At 40.9% G+C, this 25,715-nt stretch overlaps 1 protein-coding gene across 1 annotated transcript; it reads right to left on the bottom strand.

Annotated features, from left to right (window-relative positions):
- Positions 1-899: 899 nt before the first annotated feature.
- LOC111596170 (cytochrome P450 306a1) lies at positions 900-25,329 on the bottom strand. The gene is made up of 4 exons (XM_023310263.2): positions 25,063-25,329; positions 2,622-3,069; positions 2,415-2,563; positions 900-1,925 (listed from the first exon to the last, which is right to left on the bottom strand). The coding sequence occupies exons 2-4, from the start codon at positions 2,974-2,976 to the stop codon at positions 900-902; spliced, it is 1,530 nt and encodes a 509-aa protein (XP_023166031.2). The 5' UTR covers positions 2,977-3,069; positions 25,063-25,329.
- Positions 25,330-25,715: the final 386 nt, after the last annotated feature.

Genomic DNA, 25,715 nt, shown 5'->3' with positions numbered 1-25,715 from the left:
CAAGAAGCTGTGTTCAGTTAATTAATAATTAATTCGTAATTCTAATACATTAATTAATTAGCATTTTAATTAGCCAAGTTGAAATATTATGTTTACAAACATCTTTATATATATATAATTTTTTTTTGTCTTTAGCTAGTTGATGTTTTTTTTTTGTTATTTTTAAGACAACAAACAACAAAACAAACTGTGGTTTATTTTAAGCACACAAACATAGGCAAAAAAAGAAAACAAAATTAAAAAAAAAAATATTTTAATTTGCATAATAAAAGAAAAATAATAAAAAAATATAACAAAATTTTTTTTATAGTTAAAAATTAAAAAATTAAAATAAAATAAAATAAAAACATTCTTTATTTTTTTATTTAATAGTTAATAAATTTAACAGAAATTTTGAAATTGAAAAATGAAAAAATATTTGAAAAAAAAAATAAAAATGAAAAAAAATTAACATTTTTACTTTTTCTTTTTAATTAAATAAAAATATATTTTCAACTAATTGAAAATATATCTGAAATTTGAAAGATTAAAAAAATCGAAAACGTGAAGAAAAAACAAAAATAAAAATGCCAAACAAAATAAACATTTATATATTTTTTTAAATTGTTGAATATTAAAAATAAAAATATATAAAAGTAATTTTTTAAAATGTTTTATTTTAACAAACACCACTTAAAAATTGTTGAAAAAAAAAATTGTTGTTTATTGTTAAATGGCTATTATTTATATTGTAATAAGATATAGATATATATCTATATATATATATATTTCCAAAAGTTCCAAACTTGTTAAGGATAGGGAAATGAGAAATCAAATTAAACTTAGTCAAATTGTTAATTTGCAAATTATAAAAATTACAAAAAAAAATATATATGAAAAAATGAAAAAAATTAAAAAATCTATGAATTCTTGGGCAGCTCTTCCAGATGGGTAAATTTCAGTTTGTAGTGCGCCGGGGCCAAGGTGATGCCACATTCGCCTTGCATGTCCACGCGCTGCGCCTCTTCGGCAGGCAGCTGGATGTGGAAGCGTCGGAGAATGCGGCCAGCGAAGAGCGTGAGCATCATGCGGGCCAGCTCATCGCCGGGACACATGCGCTTGCCCGTCTGAAAGGGTATGAACTGAGCCGGTGCCGCGTAGTCGCCATCAGCGTTGAGGAAGCGCTCCGGACGGAACTGCTCCGGCTCCGGCCAGACGGCGGGATTCATGTGTATGGCCCACTGCAGCACCAGCACCATGGTGCCCCTCTTCAAGTGATAGTCACCCACGACTGTGTCCTGATCGACGCCATGCGGTATGCCCAGCGGCACGACCGAGCGAATGCGCTGCGCCTCGGACAAGCAGGCGCGCAGATAGGCAATCGGCTCGAGCTCGGCCAGCGTGGGCGACTCGCTGAGTGACCGCAGCTCCGACTGCAGTCGCTGCTGGCAGCGCTGCTCACGCGCCATATACAACAGAAACCAGCGCAGCGTGGCCAGCGATGTGTCCACGCCAGCGCCGAAGAGATCGGCCAACAGGTGGCGCAGTTGCTCATCGCAATAAAGCTGCGAGTACGGCTGACGTTCGTGCAAGAAGTGCGCCAATATGCTGCGCTTGGGCTGCTGCTGCTGCTGCTGCAGCTGCTGGTTGCAGCGTCCGATGATGCGATCGTAGAGCGCATGGGTCTTGGCCTTTCCGTCCAGCAGAAAGCGGATGCTGCGCTTGTTGCCCGGCAGATGTCGCAGCCAGGGCAAAAAGTTAACCATGCCCGAGACGCCGATCAGCTTGACGCCCTGCTCCTGCAGCTGCTGCAAATACAGCCAATTGGGATCGCGTCGCTCATAGGTCTCGCCAAAGACCAGATCGTTGATAATGTTGCCCAGCGTGTGCTGCAGCGCTGGCAGCGGATCCAGCAGCTCGGCTTCCTTCGCTTCCGACTCGTACGACTGAGAACAAAGAGCGTGTCAGATGGGAGTCACGGCGAGAGCGAGAACACACAGTGAAAAGTGTCGAAAGCGAAAAGTGGAAAACAAAAAGAAAAAGAAAAGAGAAAAAACAAAACAGAGAGGGAGAGAGAGAGAGAAAGAGATAAAAACTGCAAAGCAAAGCAGCAAAAACATGCGACAGCCACAAAAAAAAATTAGCAAATTTTAAAATTTATGCGTCGTCGTCAGCGGCAGCGACAGCGGCTGCGGCCGCGGCAGCGCCAGCAGCACAAAACACACAGCGGACGTCGAGTGATGACCACAACGGAAAGTGAATGTCCAGAGACGACGACAGCCGCAACAGCGACGATGACGATGACGATGACGCGTAGGACCTTCACTTTCATGATTCTTGGAATTTCTCGCACAGCGGCCAGTTGGCCAATTAGTCAGAGGGAGAGAGAGAGAGAGAGAGAGAGACAGAGAGAGGGAGGGCGAGGAGAGACTCACCTGGACGCACTCATTGACGCCGCAACTGATGCGCTGCTCCAGCTGCGCACGCGTCTCGCACTGTTTGCGCGTCATGCCCAACGCTTTGAGCCACTCGATGAGCTGCCTTCGCTGATACTTCCAGATGTCCCCGCCAGCGCCAATGATGCCTACAAGTTGCTGTCTTAAGTCATTCGTTTTGGCATTCACCATAGCACACGCGCTTACCATAGCCGCCCATGATGCCGTGCGTCAGGTAGAGCGGCGCACGCGCCGTCAGCTCCTCGTGTCTCAGGAAATCGCGCACCAGCGCCGCATCCGACAGCACCACGGTGCGCACGCTGCCCATGCTCAGCTGATAGATGCCGCCGTAGCGCTTGGCCAGCGCCTGCAGCGACTTGTGCGGCGCCAGGCGATCAACGAATGGCAAATAGCCAAGCAGCGGCAGACCCCAAGGTCCCGGCGGGGCGCGCCCCAACAGACGTGCATTCCGCCTGTGGCAAATCAACGAAACTATCAGGCAGATAATGCCCAGCAGCAGTCCAAAGACGATCAGTTCCAGGTGATCGCCTGCAGCACTCATCGTGGCAGCAGCAGGTAAATCAGGTAGAGTTGTGTTAGCCGTTTGCCCTTTTGTCCACGCTGACGTCCGTTCGACTGCGCGGCTCTTCAATTACTGGAATTTCAATGGATTTGCGAGCGTAATGTAATGCAGCACAGGCACCAGACAGCAGGAATGGCCGAAGGCCATATAATATGCATGTGTGTGCGTGTGTGTGCGTGTGTGTGTACAGAGGGTACGCTTCTGCCCTGGCTTAACGCTTGCTTTCATTTGAAATTGAAACATTGCTGGGCTACAGCTAAATGCTATGTACATATATTTAGAGAGAGAGGGCGAGAGAGGAGGAGAGAGGGAGAGAGGAAGAGGTAGAGTGGAGAAGAGCGCAAGATCTTTGCGCTTTACTCTCGACATCTGTTGCATATGTAAAGTTGTTTACAGTTCACAGATTGTTCATATCCTGACTGAGGCTATGCTCAGTCTTAACTTCTCCGAGTTATGTATTTATATATGAAATAAAAACTCGATATATATATATATATATATATATGAGGCTGATCAATATGTATATATATCTGATGTGACTCCCCTCGCAAGCTATGCCCTAGAATTTCTATATCATTTTATCTAACGATTGTATATATATTTCCCGATCCCTGCCAGACGCTTCCCTTTCTTCTGCTGCTTTGCAAAGGGTATCTCATGTGCGACCTCTCAAATCAATCAAATTTCTCGTGCGTCTTAGGGTTCCCTTAGTCGTGTTGGTTCGCTTCGAATTTCATCTCAATTTGTAGGCAAATTTTGGGGTTTTTACGCGCTATGCATTTGAAATGAATAACAATTATTTAAATATATGTAACTTGGGAAAAGTCCACAGTTAGTGTGTGCATAAAATTTCTATATGAAACCCTTTACATAATGCAAATACAGCCAGGAATATAGTGGAGCTGCTGAAGCTACCACTAATCTTAGCCGATCCGTAGTTTAGATGAAATATCAAGACTTACTGTAAGTCTCTGGGATAGACAGAGTTTTCGTATCGACTAAGCATGGGAATTGTAGTCCCCAGGCACATATATACAAGTACTCAACAGCACAGCATGAACATGATATAATCCGTTACATAAATGTTGATAACACACACAAGGAACACGAACAACGATACGCAGACGAGGGGACGATCTTTAGCGATGAAGCTGGTGAATCATCGGGACCATGCCATCAAGTTTTTGCGCCAGAAGCTGCGCTCGCTGCTGCAGAGCTTCCAGGAGGACTGCGAGACGACGTATCAGGAGGCGGCACGGCTGCTATTCCATCTGGGCCTGCAAGATCTGGAGACGCACATCAATTGGCTGGAGTACTACAATGCCAATGCGCCGCTGCTGAAGTGGAATTCGGTCAACAACTACATCGAGCTGCACTATCCGAACGATGAGCACATCCAAAAGACAACGATCGCCGAGTACACAAAGCTAACCATCTACCTGCAGCAGGAGAGTCTCGAGATGCCGCGCAAGAAGGCATATTATCTGATCGAGATGCTTCACTGCGCCCGCAGCCTCGACCAGCTGACGCTGAACGGCTCCCTGAATCCGCTGGAGCCGGTTGTGGTCAATCTGTTGTTTCTGGATGACACCATCGAGAAGTTCTACTACTTGGTGTATCACCTGTTGCCGCTCTATCGCGATCACATACGCCTGCAATGTGATTGAGTTTTGGCATTTTGACCAGATTTTGTGTGCGCGATTCTGTTATTGTTTACCGTTGATTCGTACTCGAATGTGTGTGTGTGTGTGAGGGCGCGAATCGCCGAAAATGTTGCAAAATCTTCCAGGCTCAAGACGTAACCGAATGAGGAGCTAAGCCAAAGGCTGCAGCTCACAGAGTGAGAGAGAGAGAGAGGACTATGCCTGAGGCTGTGGCTATGGCTGTGGCTGTGGCTGACGCTGATTCATGCCAGGCACGGAAGACTTCCAACAACGGAGCAGAAAACAAGTTCAGGGCCAATGGCATGCGCTAAAATAGAATCCAAGACCCGTGCCATTGACTTTAGCGAGTGGATGGATATGCGAATCTGTGCACAAAGGACCAGAAAACAGGGCCAGGCAGAAGATGTACGACTGCTATTGCGGCGACTGCGTTCGGCATTAACGTTTACGAGTAGCTTTGCCAACATTATATTTTAATGACCTGACGGCAGACGTTAACCCATGAATCCATGTCTGCCAATGAACCGCAACTGCCAACTGCCAACATACGCTGGAGATGATCAGTTCATTGCATTTTCCCGCTAAATTCAGCTCGATATAGTTGGCTGTTTTTTCCTTCTGTTTTCTCAACGCAAGCTGACAACTTATGAAAGGGAGAGAGAGAGAGAGGGAGAGAGAATGAGAGAATGAGAGATGAAGGAACGAAGGAACGAGAGAACCAGAGATTGAGTGTCTCTCAAGAGAAAAGGAGAGAGAGAGAGAGAGAACGATAGATTGAGTATCTCTCTCTCAATCTCTCGTTTTCTCTCTCTTTTTCTTTCTCTCTTTATCTTCTCTCTTTATCTCCCTCTTCTTCTCTCTTTTTATATAACGTTCCGTATCTCTTTCTAAATCTGTCTCGCGTTCTTAATCCCTCTCTCCTCCCTTTCTCTCTCTCTCTCTCTCTTTCTCTCCTTCTCTCTCTCCTTCTCTCTCTCCTCTCTATCTTCTCTCTCTATCTTTCTCTCTCTCTATCTCTCTATCTCTCTCTCTCTATCTCTCTCTCTCTCTATCTCTCTATCTCTCTATCTCTCTCTCTCTATCTCTATCTCTCTATCTCTCTCTCTCTCTCTATTTCTCTCTCTATCTTTCTCTATTTCTCTCTCTCCCTCTCTATCTTTCTTTCTTCCTTTCTTGCTCTGTCTCTCCCTCTCTCTATCTGCCTCTCTATCTTTATTTCATTCTCTCTCTCTCTCGTTATCTTTCTTGATCTCTTTCTCTCTCTATATCTTTGTCTGCCTCTCTTTCTGTATCTCTGCTCACTTTTAACACTCTCTTTCTTTCTCTCCTTTTACTTTTCTCTCTTTGTCTCCTCTCTCTGTATCTTACTCGCTCTCTCTGACTTTATCACTCGCATTCAATCTCTGTTTTCTGACGCACACTCTCGCTCTCTGTTTTAATTTCATTTGATCCCATTTAACCTCCTCTTTCTTCCACTTTCTCTCCTAAATATAAAAACATAAAAAATTATACGTTATACTGCCTAAGCTCCAGTATCTCAATACCTTTTAACAGGCTGTAGGTTTCATATGTTTTCAATACTTTTATAGCTTTTCTATGTCTTCATAAAATAAGAAATACATTTTTATTTGTAAGAATTAAGCTGGAAAATGTGAAAAGTCTTACTATCTTTGAGTCAAGCTGCTGCCAAAGTTAGCAGGCGCTCTAGCCTGATTGCAGCTAGTTTAGCGTTTTTTTTAGCTAGTTTGCTTTGGCATTATCTCTCGATAAACTGGCATAAATTACAGAGAACCCTCGGTCGGTGAACCTTTTTATTGTTGCCAACGGCACTGATCAAGGGCTGAAGCTTCCAGAAAATGAAAATGTTGCCTTGCACAGGCTGCCAGACGCAATGACCGCTGTGCGGCAGGCAGCAGGCAGCAGGCAGCAGGCGCGACTATGCGTGTAGGGGTAAGGGAGAGGGGGGTAGAGGGGAGGCAGGGAGGCGGTTGGACGTGTGCGTGTGTAGCAGCTACGTTTTTCGTTCTTCAGGTGGCAACAGGTTCAAACCGACAAGATCATTGGCCGGGCAACATCCTATGGAAAGGACATGAACCCAGAGCCAGTTAGCCAGACAGACTGTTGTTGCCCGATACTGCATTATTTTTAAACCCTTCAGTCGGACTCTGCCATTTCCAGCAAGTGGCAACTGGCAACTGGCAACAACTCAACTGGGTGGTCAATAAACTTTACAAACTTTGAGACTTTGAAACCTGCCGCTAACGCATTTCGTACACTCATGACGCGCGCACACACACACACACACACATACACTTCAAATTGATATTATGCTCTAATGTCTAATCAGCGCATTGCGCATACAAATTTTCGGTTCAATAATGGGGACAGCTTCGGTCGTCAGTTTAGTCCGGCTCACGTGGCGTATGCGCGTTGTTCTTATCATTTTCACATTCTTTATAAGAGTATACACACACACACACACTCTCACACACATGTAATGTATTGACATATTGTAGCATGTGATGTACATTTCGTAAAAAGCAATTTGCTTTTTATATATGACAATTGCAACAGCAGCGACAGCAGCAGCAACCACTTCTGTTATGCTTAGCCGGATCATGCCACGCCCTCAGTGCTCAGTGAGTCTGGCCCTTTTCAACAGCCACACAAAGCATTCTTTGCCCACGGCAATCAATGTATTTGCTTTGTACATAAATAATTTCGAAAGCAGCAGCTCGATTAAATATGTCAAGGTAGTTTGCATGCTTTATTTCTTAACCCAATTTACACACTGCGCTGATATTTATATATATATTTATATATATATATATATATATATATTTATTTGATTGCTTGTCCATATTCTATGCACAGACACGTGCATAGTTTGGCCCGCGACTGTCCACAAAATTGCGGCGTCAGACTTTCGGGCATTAATGGAGCGCATCTCGCATTCGCCCGCATTCATATTGCACTGGCACAAAGTCCAAGGTTGTGGAAGAATCCGACTCGCATTGCTAGTGGCTATTGGCGCACGCGTTGCCATGCGACCCTTTTTTTCGATTGAAGGTAAATCGAGCTGTGCACCAGAATATATGCTCATCAAATGTTTTTCGATGTGGCTTCATGAACTCATCTTCTGATCCCACAATTTGCGCATTGCCTCAATTTGTAATCTAATTGAAATGCTTCACATTCATGGCCACATCCATTTCCAATTGTTAAACCTGCAATTACCTGACTGATCAAACGTATTCTCGACTTACACTTTGCAAATCAAATCAACAGAGATCAATGACAAATTAACATTCAGTTCTACTCCCGCCTCTACCTGGCAGCGAAACGTATCGATTGAACTCTTAGAACAAAGAAAATGTCAATTACTCTTCGATCTCTGTAGATCTCTCTTGGTCTTTCTTGATCTCTCTTCATATCTTTTGATATCTGTTGACATTTCTTGATCTATCTTGATCTCACTTTATCTCTTTTGTTATTTCTTCATCTCTTTTGATCTTTCTTAATATCTCTTCATCTTGATCTGTCTTGACCTCTCTTGACCTCTCTTCATATCTGTCAAGATCTCTCACAAGGCCTCTTAATCTAACTTGATCTCACCTCATCTCTCTCCCTCTGCCTCTTTATATATCTCACTCTCTCTCTTTTCCCTTTCTATCTCTCTTTCTCCCTTCATATCTCTCTCCCTTTTTCTCTCTATCTCTTGCTTTACGAATTATGTAAATCCCCTCCAGATATAAATGAATCAATTTATACGAAAACATTATCAACTGCAATTCGATCAACATAAACTGAGATTACTGAAGCAATGTGAAAAACTCTAGAAATATTATATATATTAAACTATACGACTAAGCTCAAGAACATTCTGATTAGACAGTTCGAGAAATGACTCATATATTCCATCTATTATCATTATAAACATCATTTCGAATCAATAGACCTGTCAAGCCATAGACAGTTTCAAGGCGAAAGAGATCTATTCCGCCCAAATGTAAATAGTTGACTAGTTTAGTTTTGTATAAACACTTCAACTAAATAAATTAAAATTGTACTACAAATATAAACATTCAAAAAAATGTAAACAAAAATATTATTCAACGAAATCTGGAAAGTGTTGAGCTAAGTTCGAATGCTAAATAAAAGTTTAAAGAAATTTAGAAAAATATATGAAATTATCAGGGAGCTACCATTAAGCAATAAGGAAATTGACGGAGAAAGAGAACAAAAGAGAGCAGGAGAAAAATAGAGTCAAGGTGAGAGAGAGAGAGAAAGGAAAGAGTATAAGAAGTTATAGTGAGAGAGTAATAGAATGAAAGAGAGATAGAAAAGGCGAAAAAACAAGAGAGAGATGGAGAAAGAAAGAGGAATAGACAGAGAAAGAGAGGTTAAGAGAGAGATAGAGAGAGAGAGAGAGGGGGGGGGGGGGGGGGAGAGAGTAATATGTAGCAATAATGAGAGAGAGTGGAGTGATAGAGAGCAAGCGAATCAGACTGAAAGCTAAAAAGAGTGTGAGAGGGAGAGATAGAGAGAGAGAGAGAGAGCGAGTCACAGTTCTGAACTCACCTAAAAGAGGAGATGAAAAGTAGAAAGAAAAAGTTCTAAGAGGCGGCAAGCCTGGATATGGATATGGATATGGATATGGATATGGATATGGAAATGGATATGGATATGGATATGTCAGCACGCCGATCACTTGGTGGATGGCATCGATTAGAGATGTCGATTTGCTGACATATGCTGCGGCTGCTTGTCTGCATCTTTATTAGTTGGTGTTTGAGTGTGATTAGCGTACGAAATCAAATATAAAATTTGAGCCTTGACATCTTTCATAGGCGAAGCGCGCGTTCGTTTAACTCATCCAAGCGCGCGGTCGGGCAGAGTGCCAATAGCAGCAGACGTCGACAGAACGTGCCGCCAAATGCTTTTAATGATTAAGAACAGCAGCAGGCATTGCAGTTGCAGCAGCAGCAGTAGCAGCAGCAGTCGCGGCGTCGTCGTCAATAAAAATACAAATAAATTAAAAGAATTTACATTTGGTCACATTTTTATTTCATTCTCGATTTCGTTTGGCTATGCCAACTAGCCGGGCCAAAGTAAACGCTAGTTACTTGCTGCAAAAATTAGCATATGCGACACACATACACACACACACATAGGCACACCTACACACACACACACACACACACACACACATTTAGCGCAACTGATGGAAACGCGCAATTCACAAATTGCCGCTGAAAAGTTCTGTCTATTGACACTGTCTCTGCGTGTGAGTCGTAGCCAAAAACCGAATCAAACCGAACCGAACCGAGCCGCGCTAAGAGCAATTTGCTGCTGTTGTTGTTGTTGCAGGCAGTTGCAATGGCGCACAGTTCAATGGCTTTTGCGCCATTTTAAGATCAATGCACCCCGCTGCAGCAGCAGCAACCGAGTAGCCGCTCTAACAATTAAGCTGCTCTGGCTGCTGCTGATGCTGCTTGTGCAGGGACGGAGGGGGCGGCAGCGCGGCGCGGCGCGGCGCTGGCGTGCCACCGGCCGGCCCGGTGCCAGTCTAGGCCAGGCGAACCAATCGAATCGCTGCGCTGCGCGCTGGCAAAAAACCTTGCGCATGAACAAATCCATGGACATGGACACACACTCACCGACTGCTCCACCCTCAACACCCCGCTGCGCGCCCAGCTACCCTCGTTGGCGCCCCTGCCCAATGCACAGTTCGAGCAGCCAGTTGGCCAAGTTGTTAGCCCAAGTTGCAGCCTGACCAAAAATACAAATACAAATTAAGAGCTCACGGAAATTTTGTTTGTTTGCCTTCGTTTTTCATTTTGATTTCTTTTTTTTGTGGGGGGAAAAGGGGGATTTTTTATTTGGATTTTGGAATTTCTGAGATGCGAATATGCAAAAAATTCATTTCGAATGTAAACTGGAGACCAGGCCGCGAGTCTAGCCGGTTGCCGCTGCCGTTGCCGTTGCCGGTTGACAAATTGCCAACTCAACTTGTTCTGACATTTTTATATGAGCTTGTTGTAATTGTTGTTGTTGTTGTTTATGTTGTTGTTAATGTTGTTAATCGTCTAATGAATGTGGCAACATTCTAATTTAAATTGCGCTCCACACATTGTTTCGACACCAGCTCAAAAGGTTTTTCTACCAAGAAACACAAACACACACACACACACATACACAGCGGGAGAACACTAGTAAGGATCAGTTCTGGGCAATGCTATATATGACGATTCTCAGCGCCTGGAAGCTGCAGCTGATGAGACAGACGTCGTTGCCATAGGCAGGGCAATCTCCACTCATAGCTACAGCTGAGCTGCCGACAGAGCTCAATCCGAGACAGCTACGCCTTCAGGACAGTCTTGGAATGGTGCCCATTGAGGAGCAGTCTGTTTAAGTTTATTAAATAAATAAATATAAATTTAATGGCAATCCAAACTCAATAAAATACAACTATCAACAGCTAAATAGGTTACCAAATGAAGTAGCATTGCCAGTTCAAAGTTGTAAGCCTCTAAAATAAACAGTCTTTATATACGTACTAAATCTAATTGAAGTAAAAAATATAATATATATACAAATTTATAAATATATATTGAAATAATATGGCAAAGGACTCTTCAAAGAGAGTGAGACTTGAACTTGAACAGCATCAAGCAAGCATTAAAGGAAAGCATTTAAATGGTAAAATATGAAAATGAAATATATTTTCTAATCAGATCAAATTGTGGCTATTCCGTGGGAAAACCGAATAGGAAAGTCTGGCAAGTTAATAGAAAAAAGTAAAAGATTATAATAAATATGATTTGATAAATAGTAGCGTAGCATAGTCCAAGTCGGACGACAGCTTAGCTAACAGCCAGAGCACCCAGCCGGACTTATGTGGAGCAACAACGTTTTATGCTAATTCCAAGGTTCTGCATTGGTTGGGTCAACGAATCGTGTCGCTGTCGCTGTTGATGTCGATGTCGATGTCGATGTCGATGCCGATGCCAATTCGAAATCGAATCAAATCAAATGAAACAAAATTGAATCGAATCGAATCTAAGTGCCTTAATCGTGCTTACTGCTAATCATCGCCATATATCAATAACAAAAAAAATTCGTATGGAACTGGAGCTGAGAGACTCTGACTGAGGCGGCGGCTGAGTCTCTGTGTGACACTGAGGCAAATGACAAAGAAAACGCAAAGCGTCTCAGTCTCAGTTTCGATTTCCTATTGAAAGCGTTCATTGATCTCTCGATGTAATGCTGAAATGGAATTTGAAATTCTTGGATCTGCCGAAGCTGTTACGAAACCAAAGTCCCTCAAGGCAATAGCTCAATGTGGCCCTTCGAATTTATGACCTAGCTTCTTCCGACTAGGGCAGTGGAAGTTTGTTTGAAGGTCAGCCGGAAAAATAGCTAAGGGCCATGGTCAATAAACAAGACAAAAATATGCGGCAAACAAGTCGCTTTAATAAGCCCACTGAAAGGGCATGGCTCCAGCTAAACCTCAGATATACAAATACAAATGGACGTGCGAAACTCTATAGCCAGTCAGCTATAGAACTTATCGTGGAATTATCATATAATTTGAAATTCTCAATATGAGCTGAGGCGATGCAAGCCTTGGACTAGGCATTGGATAATGTCAAACAGGATCGAACGCATTAGCTGACAAGCTCAATGAAACACTGATTTTGATTGTGTAACGCTTCATGGAACTCCCATTGAATATATATCTATATAACTATCTATATATATGTTTATTTATGGTATATATATAGACGAGTGCTATCATCTCTCAGTCATTTCTATTTACATGAATTGCGCTTGAGCCATTACAATGTCAGCCATTGACAATTCAATTACAACGATAAATTTCAATTCTAATGTGACACTTGAATAACAAATGTGGCAAGTTGCATGCGGCGCGCCAGCCGAAGGGGGCGACTAGCAAATACCCTAGAAAAGCGCCACGCAGGGTATGCTAACAAAAGATTACTTAGTGAGTATAAAATAAATTCGATTGTCTTGTAGTTAGTATAGAAAACATTACAAATTCAGTTCTTCAATGTTTTGGCAAGCGATAAACAGGTCGTATACTCAATGTAGAGTATGTGCATTTGCAATCTACGGGGAAGCACATTAAGCTGAGGCGTCGACAGCGACAGCGACAGCGACCGACTGTTTGAGCGAGCATTATATAAATTGACAAACTAACTTCAAACAAATCGGTTAGCTCTGGCGACGCATGCTAATCCACATCAACATGCAATTGCGATTTAACGCCCCAATGTGAGTTGCATGTAAATGCAATTGCAATGCGCGCTAACGCGCCTCTAGCTCTCTTGCTGCTGCTGTTGCATTCAAATACCCACAAATGCTATGATAACGAACGCCCACACACGTGACCAATGCAGGCACGTGACTCGCTAATCAGAAGAGACTGTTAGCAACTGCTTATCTACGTTCATTTAACTTTCTTTGACCTGAAGAACAAATTACATGTGTACATATATGTGTCTACGCATATCTCAAAGCAATTACAAATATTATAAAATAAAATAAAAACAAAAATTATTTACATATTTCTTATATACTTCTGTATCTCTAAGAGTTGCATAAATCTACATGTTTCTTATTTTTAAATTATTTTGTTATCAACTTCTTTCATCAGGCACTACTATTTCTATGAACAATCGACTCTCAATGCATCTCTCTATAATCCTCAAATGCCAAAGTATTCAAACTGCAGGTAACGCAATTTTTTCGTAATACTGTTCTTGGCACTCTATTCTAAACAAGAAGTAAGCATCACATTTGGCAGTACAAGGTATATATATTATATGGCTTAAGTTTTGTGGGGCAGCTCTACTATTAAGAACAGAACTCTATATAAATATATATATAATTTATGTACACCTTATTTTTTAATTTTTTATTGTTTTATTATAATTAAATTTGTAAAAAATAATTGTAAAATATATGTATATAATAAATATTTGCTTAAAAAATTCTCATTTCATGGTATGCATATGAAAGTAGTATAAAATAAAAAAAATGTATTTACATTTTTCATGTGAAATAATTAATAATTCATAATTAAAAATAGACTTATTAAATGTTGCAAAATATTATAAAATTAAATTTGTATAAAAAATTATTAATTAATAAACTAATTAAAAAGCTTCGCTTAAATTTTAATAATAATTTTCATAATTGAAAATATTAACAAAAATTATATGAAATTAATTTTTATAATTTACTAAATTTAAATAAATATATATAAAATGAATACATTAAATTTGAAATGTAAATTTTTTCAATTAGAAACAAAACAAATTTTAAAAAATTAAAAAATAAATATTTAAGAATATTAAATAGAAGAAACATAAAATTCAAATGCAATTTTTCATATGTGTATTATATATTCTTGCATATTTAACAAGAAACTCGTGTGCCACCAGTTCGGTGCATGTTTTCATATGCAACACTGTTGCGGCGCATGCAGAATCAAAATCAATATCAAAATTCTTGCCAGCGGCTGACCTGGCGGCATTTACTGCTGATGACCTGCGGCAGTGCAGTTGCATGCAACAGGTGAGAGCAATGAGGTGCCAGGCAGTGTCTTCCCGGCTCCAGCATTTTCAGCTGCAGACGGTTTTCACCTTATGGCAAAATGGACGCGCGCACGCACACAGGCACACGCACACAGATGCAAACAGTAACTGAATTCTTTTTGAGGCCAAATTTAATGGCAATAACGACAACGCTTGGCATGAAATGTAGAAATTGGCAACTGCCCCGGAGAGCGGCAGCCACAGTGGCAGCCAGAGAGGGGGCGGCAACGGGGCGGCGCGAGGCTCGCCGTTGGTGCGACCAAGTTGAAAATGTTGGATTGGACAGAAAGTCTGCCAGCGGCAGCTGCAATAATTACCCAAAAAAATTCTGTGTCTGAGCTTTTTCTCATTATTTTATTATTATTTTTGTGTATTACTTAAATTGTTATTGCTGCTGCTGCTGCTGCTGCTTCTGCTGCTGCTGCTTTATTCTAGCTACTTTTGCAAGATAATTGACATCAATTTGTTGGCGAATGCATATCCATGTCGAGCATTAAAAATGCAGAACGTTTAAATAAAGTTCTCTCTCCCAGCCACTCTCTCTCCCCCCCTCTCTCTCAGCCTGTCTGCCTCTCCCTTTCTCTATCTCTGTGGCTCAGCCAGCTGTATGATAAATTGGTGAAATGCAATTAGTCGGGTCACTTTCTGTGCTGGAGTGCGTAAGTAATTGCCAAATAACGGTAATGTTAATGCCGTGTGGCAGTTGGCTGCAACCTCAACCCCAAGTCGCATTAGCAGCTTGCACAGGATATGCATGTGCATACCTATATACATACATCTCTGCATATATATGTCTGTATATACACATACGCATAGGCAGGAGAAGAATTCTGAGTGCTGCAGCTTAGCGACATGGTCAAATGACAAGTTGGTTCAGTGGGTCGTTCAACTGGTTGCTTGAAGTTAAGCTGTTGCTGTTGTTGTTGCTGCTGCTGCTGTTGCTGCTGTTGCTGTTGCTGCTGCTGCTGCTGCTGCTGCTTTTTTGTCTGTTGTCGCTGATCGGTCGTTGACCGCTGGCCTACAACTGTAGGCTATGGCACAACGTTCCGCAATTTGGGCAGCTGATCGCTGCCCTCCAACGCCCACTCACAGATCTCTCGGGCACAGCAATAGCCCAGCCCAGGCCGCATTAGAAACTTATTCTGGACTCTCCCACTCTCTCTCACTCGCTCTCTATCCCTTCTTAGCATTCTAATGGCGACAGCATTGATTTTGAAAAGTCAGTCATTAAGTCAATCTGTTTTCCGGTCACTGTGTCAACGACATTGTATCACATGCAACACGCGCACTCACACACTCACACATACACACACACATGCACAGAGACGAACACACATCAATGGCGAGATCAATGCACTGACTAGCTGGCTGGTTGGCTGGCCAGTGTTGACAGTGAAGCTATTGCCTAACGCAGCGGCACATTGCAAAAAGGTTAGAAACAACAACACCATGGCGGTGGCGGCGGCGGCAGCAACAGCAACATTAGCAACACATAACACAACAACAACATCCGTAACAACAACAATAACAACCCGGCCTGGCAAGTGGCTTACCTACATTCCCAAAATGCAGCTGTGTTGGTGTGAATTGCACACACAAGACGCGACGCCCCCACGGCAGCAGCCGCAGCAGTAGCAACAGCAACAGCAACAGCAACAGCAACAGCAGCGGCTGCGCTGCAAGCGGATCAGGCGTCAACGTCAAGCGACCGGAGTTCATTGACTTTTGCGCAAACGCACAAGCCTCCAACTCCAATTCAATGCACATAACGCGCCACTCACGTAGGCCGTCAACTTGTCCAACGAGTTGGGTAGACGACGCAGCGGCAGCAACAGCAGCAGCAGCAGCAGCTAACGATGACGACGCCAAGCTCTGACTCTCTCTCTCTCTCTCTCTCTCGCTGTTTCTCTTTCGCTTGCTCTCAGTGTCTCTGACTATGTTACTCTCTCACTTCAACACACACCCTCTCTCTCTCTCTCCCTTTCTCTCTCTATGTATGTGTCCGGCTGTCTGAGCTGAGCTTTTGCACAGTTTAGTTAGGCAGGATAAACGCAACAACTGCAACAGCAGCAGCGCAGCAGCCGCCTTTGCGGCCATGCCAATGGCAGCGGCGTCAATGCGTCTCAGCTGCAACGGTCAATGACCGACCGACTAAAAAGCACACACACACACACACTTACTCGCATGTAAGCATACCAGCCAGTACATGTTGCTGGCAGCTCTGTTGACGCTGCTGCTGTTGCTGCTGCTGCCGCTGTCACTTCCGAGGCAACACGCCAATCGCTTTTGGCAGCAGCAAAAATCCTTGCCGTTCATTTACATTTAAACATTGCTGTTGCTGCTCTTGTTGTTGTTGTTGTGGTTGCTGTTGTTGTTGCTGCTGCTGCTGCTGCTGGCGTTGCGGTTGCTGCCGCTTCAATGTCAAGGAAGTTGAGCACACGCGACTTCCTTATGCGATGCACACGAGCAACCGCAACTGCAAAGAGAAAAATGAAACAACAACAACAACAACAAATAATATAACGCATGCGTCCAAGGCATGAGTCAACCAATGCCGAGGAGCCGGCACAGTGGTACCACAGCAACAAATGCGGCCAAATTAAGTTGAGCGCCGAAATGCCAGCAATCCGCGCCACTGTGCGACTCTGAGGCCAGATGTAAGCGCAAAGCTCTCTGTTTGTATTGCCCGTGCGTCCGTCCGTCCGACAGTCCGGCCGGCCGTCTGTTCGTCTCTTTTGTATCATCCGTCCAACGGTCTGATTGTCTGCTTGTGCCTGAGCTCTGAGTGTGTGAGAAGCATTTGAAATGCGCGTCGTCGTCGTCGTCGCTGCTGCTGCTGCTGTTGCTGCTGCGCGTCGGCTGCCGGCAGCAGCGTTGACTTGTAAACATAAAAGTTCGTAAACCTTTAAAAGTGAAAGTAAAATCGGACGTAGACCTACATATACAAATGTAAAAATGCGACGCGTCGCTTCAGTGTGTGTGCGTGTGTGTGCCAAGAAGCAGCTGCCAAACCAGAAAGCAACACACACGCACACTTGTCGCCGCTGTTGGTGTTGGTGTTGCTCTTAGTGTGACTGGCAACGAACGACGCCGGCAGCAGCAGCAGCAGCACACAACGGAATTCCCAGCTAACGCTCCCGGCTCCAGTTCCAGAGCGCTAGAAACGAAAGACTTGTATGCTACAAACTTAATGACAGCAGTTAACTAATGCGGCTAATTAAATTTAGTTTTGATTTTCTCGATTTTTTGCTGCCATCATCAAATGCATATTTATACATACATATATTATAGAGTACGCTAAAAATACCAATTTCAAAATCTTATTTTCAATAATTATAAAATGCTTGAAAATTAAAAAAATTGCTAGAATTATTTTTAAAAAAATATCTCTAATATAATATAAATACTATTAATAATTAAACAAAAAAATAACACAAAAAGTTTTTTTTAAATTAATTAAAAACATTGGTTAGAAATTCTTTTCTTTGTCTGCTTTAAAAATATTTATAACGAAAATAATGTTTAGTTTTTTTTCAATAGTTGCTATATAAAATATACATATTTTAAAAATGCATTTTAACTAACTTAAAAAAATTAAGTTTATTTAAAATTTATTTTACTAATTTTAAAAAATTGACGTTTATTTTAAGTAAAAAATTTAAAAGAATTTCGATCTATTTAAATTATTTAAATATATTTAAATTTATTTTGCATTTATTTTAGATTTTTAAAATATTTAAAGCTTATTAAAATTTAAATTTAAATATTTAAATAAGTATGCATTTATTTTAATTCTTTATATAAATTAAATTTTCTTAAGACTTTTACTTTAATTATATAAAAAACATTTGTCTTTTAAATATTTTAATAAACTTCAACGTATTTTATATTGACTTTAAATATTTAAATAAAATTTGTATAAACTCAACTTTAGTTTAAATTTTCTTAAAGTTTAAAAAACAAAGAAATTTATTTTATAAATTTTTTGTTTTATACATAAAACAGAAAATTATATATTTTGATCTAAATACAAAAATAATTAAATTACACTTGGACAGCTGAAAAAAGAATATAAAATAAGAGATCAACTATAATGTGCCCTTAGTCACAGTTTTTGTTGCTACTTTGGGTCTCCAAGTTAATAGTAATCAATGAGAAACAAATGATAATAATTATAGAATAAATATATATATATTTAGTATATCTCTTCCTCTTTTAATGAACGCCTAATATTTGATGTCGCAGTCGCAGCACGTGCTTTGAAAAACCAGCCAAAAAAATAAGCAGCAACAATGACCTCAGGCAATTGAAATGCCACAACAGAAACTGGAAGCTGGCCGGCATTGAATGAACTCCTCTCAGCTCCTGCAGCAACAACAAAGCAACGGCAGAGCAACAACTTCCTGTCGATACCGTTACGTATGCATTATGAGCAGTCAAAGCACCAGCGGTGAATTGTATTGCGCAAACAGCAACAACAACAGCAACAGTAGCAACAACAGCAACAACAGCAACAGCAGCAACAACCATTACCCACCCCAACAATAATGCGTTGGGATCAAAAGCCAATAAACTTTATATGTATTCAATTTGGCTGTTTGAGTGGAGATGTTGTTGCGGTTAATATAGCTGTTGTTGTTGCTGTTGTTGCTGTTGCTGTTGCCGTTGTTAATATATATTTCGAGTAACTTTCACGTTCGGCGTGCGGGCGGACTGTTAGCCGTCCGCTGGGTCGCCTGAGGGGGTCAAAAACTTTCCTCCTCAACGGCGACAACAACAGCAACAACAACACCAAATAGTACAGTTAACTGGCTAAACAAAATAAAAATAAATACAAATCATATTGATTGCGAATTGCTGCTCATCTGTATTACATAATAAACAGACAACCGCAGCAACAACAGCATCAGCAGCAGCAGTAGCAACAGCAACAACAACCGGCAGCAACAGCAACAAAGTCAGGTTAAACAGCTGATCTGAGAGGTTGTCAACCCCAGCAGCAGCAGCAGCAACAATGCATGCAAATTAAAAAAAAAAAACACATATAAACAAAATACATAAAAAAAATAAAATAAAATTGAATAAAAAAAAAAATTGGCATTTCATTGGCCCTGGCCAGCTCGAATGTGGGCGGAAAAGGTCATCGACGTCGCACCGGAAGCGTGCCAAAAATATCAAAATCTCTAAAAATAAAAACGGGCTCACACTTGATTGGCCAACTGTTTGTTGAATTTGTTAAATGTTTTTGTTGAATTTGTCAATCTGCGAATGTGTAAATTGCTAGCTGAGATCGCGCAACAGATGCTCTCACAGACCAAAGCAGTTGAAGCGTTTTGACAAGCGGAAGCTCAGCTCAGCTCAGCGCAGCTCAGCCCAGAACAGCTGATTGCTCGAAAAACTCGCGTTTTCTACATTGAGAGAGCTGCTGCTGCTACTGCTGCTGCTGCTGCTGCTAGTGTTGCTGCTGCTGTTGACTTTTTGCTGTTCCTGGTTGCATATTTGGCATATTGAAAGCGGCCAAGCGGCCAAGCGGCCAACTGGCGAAGCCACCAAGCGCAGCAATAAACTTCAAAAAGCTCAACGGTCAACGAACTCGCTGCTGGCTTTAAGCCAAGACGCTGGCGCTGTCGCTGCCGCTGCCACTGTCGCTGTCACAGTCGCTGCAGCTGTTGCCGTCGACGTCGCCGTCACCGTCGCCGTCGCAACAACACTTTTGCCAATTTATTATAGCGCCGACGTCGACGCCAGCATCGACAGCGCCGAGAACGTTGACCATTTGCAAGCCGCTGGCTCTGCGCCTGCGTTTGCGCCCGCTTCCGAGTCTTCAGCATCGTCTCAGTGTCTGCGTTCTATGCTCCTTCTAAGCAGCTAATCAGCTGCTCTCCAGCGCTCAGCTGGTGGGACAACCTTAATTAGGAATTCATGCCAGCTCGGTCAGCTCCCCGGAACGCCACACGGTCTCTGGCCCTGAACCCGAGCATATTGGCCCAAATGAAACGTCATAGCCAAACTCTCGCTTCTTCACTTTTTAGTAGGTCTTTCGTTCATTTGAATTCAATATGAAAGCAATGCCGTTGAACCGGGCCAACGACTGCGCGACAGCAAAGCTAAAGAGTTGGCCACTTGCCAATATCTCTGGCTCAATTGATATACATTTCATAAAGGATCCATTCAATCTAAAGCTAACTGAGATAATGTAGTAATATTTTACAGTTATATTGATTAAATATCATTTTGGAACTTAGGAGTGCAACCAGTTGCCGCAGATATTTTAATTGAAATTGTTAACAGATGTGAACCAAGTTCATTAACCTCTCTATTTAACTAATCAAAAACATATTTTTCTTTTGCATTTGCAGTCGTTCACGACAGTTATCGATAGCATTGTTATCGAATACATGAAATCAATTCAAGCTTGTATCTATTCACTTCTCCTGTCTAATGTCTAATGCTATTTATCTATTAGTATATATTAAATATATCTTCATATATCATATGAATATGAATTATTTGTTTAGTATTTATTTAGTATTTGTTTAGTATTTACTTAGTATTTATTTAATATATATTTAATATATCTTAAATATATATATGTAGTATATTTTTTATATATATTTAGTACACATAATATATATAATTTAGTATTTATTTAGTATATTTTCAATAAGAATTTGGTACTTTTTTAGTATATATTTAGTATTTATTGAGTATAAATATAGTAAATATTTTTGTATGTGTTTAGTATTTATGTGGTATACTTTTAGTATTTTACCTACCACTTTTCGCTGATAAAATATTTAGATAATCTCCATGGTTTTGTTTCTGAAGTCTTCTTCACACTACACCCATCAAATGCTCCTTCTTTCTCTTTAAAGTAATTTTTCCTAACTTTCCCTATTGCTCTGCTAAATTTATGCTTCAAGTCTATGCAGTCCTTGTCTTAGACTAGCATATGGCAATTCTAGTTGTCATAGATTCTTTTTCTTTTTCGAATATCACTATTAAAATAAAAGTCCCAATAAAATATGGCATAAGATCTCAACTAAGTTTTGAATATTCATGAAAAGCCTCTGAGAAATCTTCACTCAGTCAAGATCAACATCAGCTGGATAAAAAAATAAAAACGAAAGCTTGAGCTTAAACATAAACCTTCAACGAAATGCCAGACAGCAAGTTCCAATAATTCTTTCTAGCCCCACAGATCAAAAAAGACGTATAGCTAATAGATAACTTGCTGGATGGCTGGCTGGCTGGCTGACTGGCTGGCTGACTGGCCGTCTGGCTGGGTTGGTAAATAAAAAACCATTTCACCCGACGTGAAAGTTTCAGTTAGGTTCGCTGCCAGAGACGTTGCGACGTCAGAGTCAACAAGAGGCCCGCTTTTTAGATGAGGCAGCAACACCTGAGGCGCTTTTTCTATGTCCTTTGCTGACAGGAAGTGCCTGGCGAGAGTTGAAATACTTAAAGAGTGCATTGACTTGCCAAGCATAGTTAGCTGAGTGCTATAGCCAATCACTCATACGCACCGGATTCAGATTCGAGAATCTGGCTGTTCGCTTGGCTGATTCGCTGGCTAACTGGCCAACTGGCCAACTGGCTATCTGGCTGGCTGGCTGGCTGACTGGCTGGTCGACTGGCTTGGCAAGAATTGCATTTTTCTTTACACCTCAAGCGCTGCAAATAATATTACTATGTGCATATGTATGTCACATAAACAAACATATGTATACAAAAAAAATAAAATACATGCAACACCATATATGTGAGAAGAAAAAAACTGATACGACAGAACGCCTGCTGCAATGAAGTTGAGCAAAGCAGAGCTGGCGGGCCCGGAGCCGGACCCGGGCCCAAGCCAACCACCGGTTGGCTGTCGCCTTTCTATACCCTACAGCCGAGTAAGCTGAAGGAGTTTCATGTCACCAAAGACAAGTACCCAAAAAAAAAATATATAAAAGAGGCTACAATCTCAAAATCCTAGATTTATATAGACCTGATTGGCGCCTGATATGAGCGAGTGGCGTGAGCAGGGTATGTGTAGGTCGTGCCGCCTTGACTAGAGCATTCTTAGTTGTTTTTACCTGTTATTTTTTCTTATTTTTTTTTTCAAAAGACACTTTAGTTTATTGAACTTTTGTGCTGCATACTTTGAGCCTCAGCTGAGCTGAGCTCGGCTCACCTCGCCGAGCTTCACACGCTCGTGCGTTGGCGTTGCCGCTGCCGTTGCCGTTGACGTTGACGTTGGCGCTGCTGGCGTTGCTTGGTTAGCTTCAGCCAACACCTCGCTCCCCCCGGCTCCCTCCCCACCCTGCCAGCAGCAACCGCTGCCAACGCGACACCACCCCCCGTCCCCAGCACAACATCCACACTATTGCGAATGCCTAGCCTCGTTCGCAGCTCATTTCAAAAAAATGGCCTTCAAAACGATAATTCAAGCGCTTAAATTGTATCTACACTCTTTGCAAAGTTTATTCAACTCTTTGCTGCGCGCTGCGCTTCGATGCTGCTGTAAGTCGAGCCAAGATGCTGATTGCCTGCTCAGAATTTATGCGCGGGGGACGAGGAGCGGCTGCTTGCGTTTATTACTAAAAGTCCCTTTCATTAACAATTAAAACGTGTCCCTAGCAATGCCAAGTGGAAGGCTTTGAGAAAGCGCCGCAGCTCATATAACCGTCAGCAACGGCAAATGTTAAGCTTTTAGCCGTAACTCAGGAAATCATAAATCAAAATATTGCCTGACCCATTTGCCCAGCGAAAAGCAACCCATATGCCGACATAATGCTCCAGTAGTACGATCCTCAACTCATTTGCTGGCTTTCTTTTCCCAAAAATATCTCTTTTTAGGTTAATCTTTTATCTGATTGCCTATTGCACATCCTGCTAGCCACGAGTCATAAGAGCACTCTCCACTCCAATAAAAAGCCGTACTTTATGAGTTACGCAAGTCATAAATAAGTATTATGATTATTTCAACATACAACTTTGCATAGCTGTCAAGACTTCAGTCCAAACTTGTGAGTTTCCCGTTCATTTTTGAGAATATCGTATATATCTTCGCATTTCTTTTCTTTGAGAAACAATTTTTTATATAAAAACATATTAAAAAAAAAATATATAAATTTAAAATAAAACCAATATTTTCTTTTAATTTTATATACATATTTTCTTATACAGTTTTTTCACATTTTTAGCCACTACTATTTTTATGAACAATTATGAACTTATTTAATTTCGCTTTCTCATGCCCTGAATACACTTGTTTGTAAATACAATTAACATCAAAATTATAGAAAATATGTTAATATTAATATAAGTTTCAAAAAGATTTGCAAAATATACTGTTTATCACTTAAATCTGCTCTCCAACTAAAAGTTTAATGAACAGAAACTAGAACTTAACTATTTAATATATGTAAATCAAGTCTCAAAAAAAAGCAATATATAAATAGAGATATATATATATATATTTATACATATATAAATCCTAGAACTCAGCTTTTCCACAGCTATATAGCTCAAGGTTCGATCGAATTCGTTTCAACTTAAAATTATAATATTCGAAAACGAGAAACATATGGGATTATTTAATTTAATTTTCATTGGAGAAAGTGCAAAGCTACACAATAAAAAAAAAACATTATAATAATAATGTGAGCCCAAAAAAAACCTACAGCAAAAAAAAAATAAAAATAAAAAAAACTCCCCAAAAAAATCAAAATCGAAAGAAACAAAAAACCAAAAAGTCAAAATGCTTAATCTAGCCACAGATTACAAACGCATTTTGGATGATAAATTATGAGTGTGGACACCGAACGGGTAGCGGGTAGCGAGCAGCGGCAAACCAAGCCAACAAACAACAGCAAACACTTGAACGCATTGGACGCCAACCAGTTTCGTATTGAAAAATGGAAATAAATAAATTTAATGGCCGCAATGCCAATGAAATGCAAATAAAAATTAATATCAAAATCAAAAATCAAAATAAAAATAAAAAAAAAACAAATTTCTACTTATGCAAAGCAGAAATATTGCTCAAAAAGGCACCGTAGACGACCCTAAAAGCATGTCACAATATCTGCTCGTCAAAAAAAAAAAAAAAAAAAAAAAAAAAAAAAAAACAATAATCAAAAGAAGAAACAAATTAAACAGAAGGCGCAGCCGCAGCCACAGCCGCAGTCGCATTCGAGCGCCAGTTACATTAATTTTTTTTTTCAATTTTGTTTGTTTCTTGATAGGCAGTTTTATTATGCAAAACATGGAAAATACTGAATTTTTAAGTCGATCGGCCAACTATAGCTTAATTTCGATTTGCTTAAATACAGTGCGGACGTTGATCTTCGTAGACGGCGACCGTTCCGTTGCTGGGCGCTGGGCTCATTTTGGGGGCGATCGCGTGCGCTGGTTATTGGGTATGCGAGGCTCGATATTAGGGTTTGGGTATATATATTTATACATATATAAATATATATCTATATATATATATATATATATATATATGCATGTATTGTTGTATTAAACAATATGCGACAATCAAACGGAATTCATGAGCATGACTTTGTTTCCTACCACACAAAAGGGCTAAAACTCTCTTCAGTTTTTTTTTTTGGTTTTAATATTGTTAAAAAAAACTACAAAAAAATGGGTTTTACGTAAGGCCCTTGAACGTGCAGCGCTCGTTAACTTACAAAAAAAAAAGCGGTGAAATTTTTTTTTCTCCTCAACTGATTGTTTCTGTCCGGCAGTTGGCCTGCCTGACTGTGTGTGCGCTTTTTATTTACCTGTAACGACATCAATACTTTGTCAGTCAGTCACTTAGTCACATAATCGCTGCTGGTGGGGCCAACGAGACCAACAGCTGATTGCGATCGATTGTCATCGAGGCCTGGCGTAACCAGCGGAACACTTAACACTGAACCTTGAACATCAAAAGAGAGTCGAGACCGAAGACCGAACACAGTAGACCCCTTTTCGACCCGAGCACCAAGACTCCGCGACTCAAACTGATAATTCACTTTATGCAAATAGGATCGTATGCCACAGGCCACTCCGATTCCAATTCTGATACCGATTCCGATTGCGAGTGCCAGTCCAAGACCGAGAGCGCGTCTTATGTAATATTGTGCACTTATTCAATATTAAGCCGAATCGGTTAAGCACTATATATATACATATATATATATATCTGTTGAATAACTCACACAGCTCGAACATGTGATGTGTTATGAAAGCTCATGAAGCTCTTCTCCCTCGGCATTCCTATCAAATATTACGTCTTTAGTTCGTTATTCTCTATTCTTCTATATGCAGTTTTTTACTCTTGCTCTTTATATTTCTTAAATCATCAAATTGAAACGCTCAACCTCGAATTTAAGCGACCATGAATCTTTATTGCGCTTTTCTATATTGGAAAATATTTTAACCAAATTATATA

Source organism: Drosophila hydei, unplaced genomic scaffold (assembly GCF_003285905.1).
Source record: "Drosophila hydei strain 15085-1641.00,03,60 unplaced genomic scaffold, DhydRS2 tig00000379-arrow-arrow-pilon, whole genome shotgun sequence".
In the NCBI taxonomy this organism is placed as follows: Eukaryota; Metazoa; Arthropoda; class Insecta; order Diptera; family Drosophilidae; genus Drosophila; species Drosophila hydei.
Note: the sequence above shows the minus strand (reverse complement) of the source record. Positions and strands in the feature narration are given on the sequence as shown.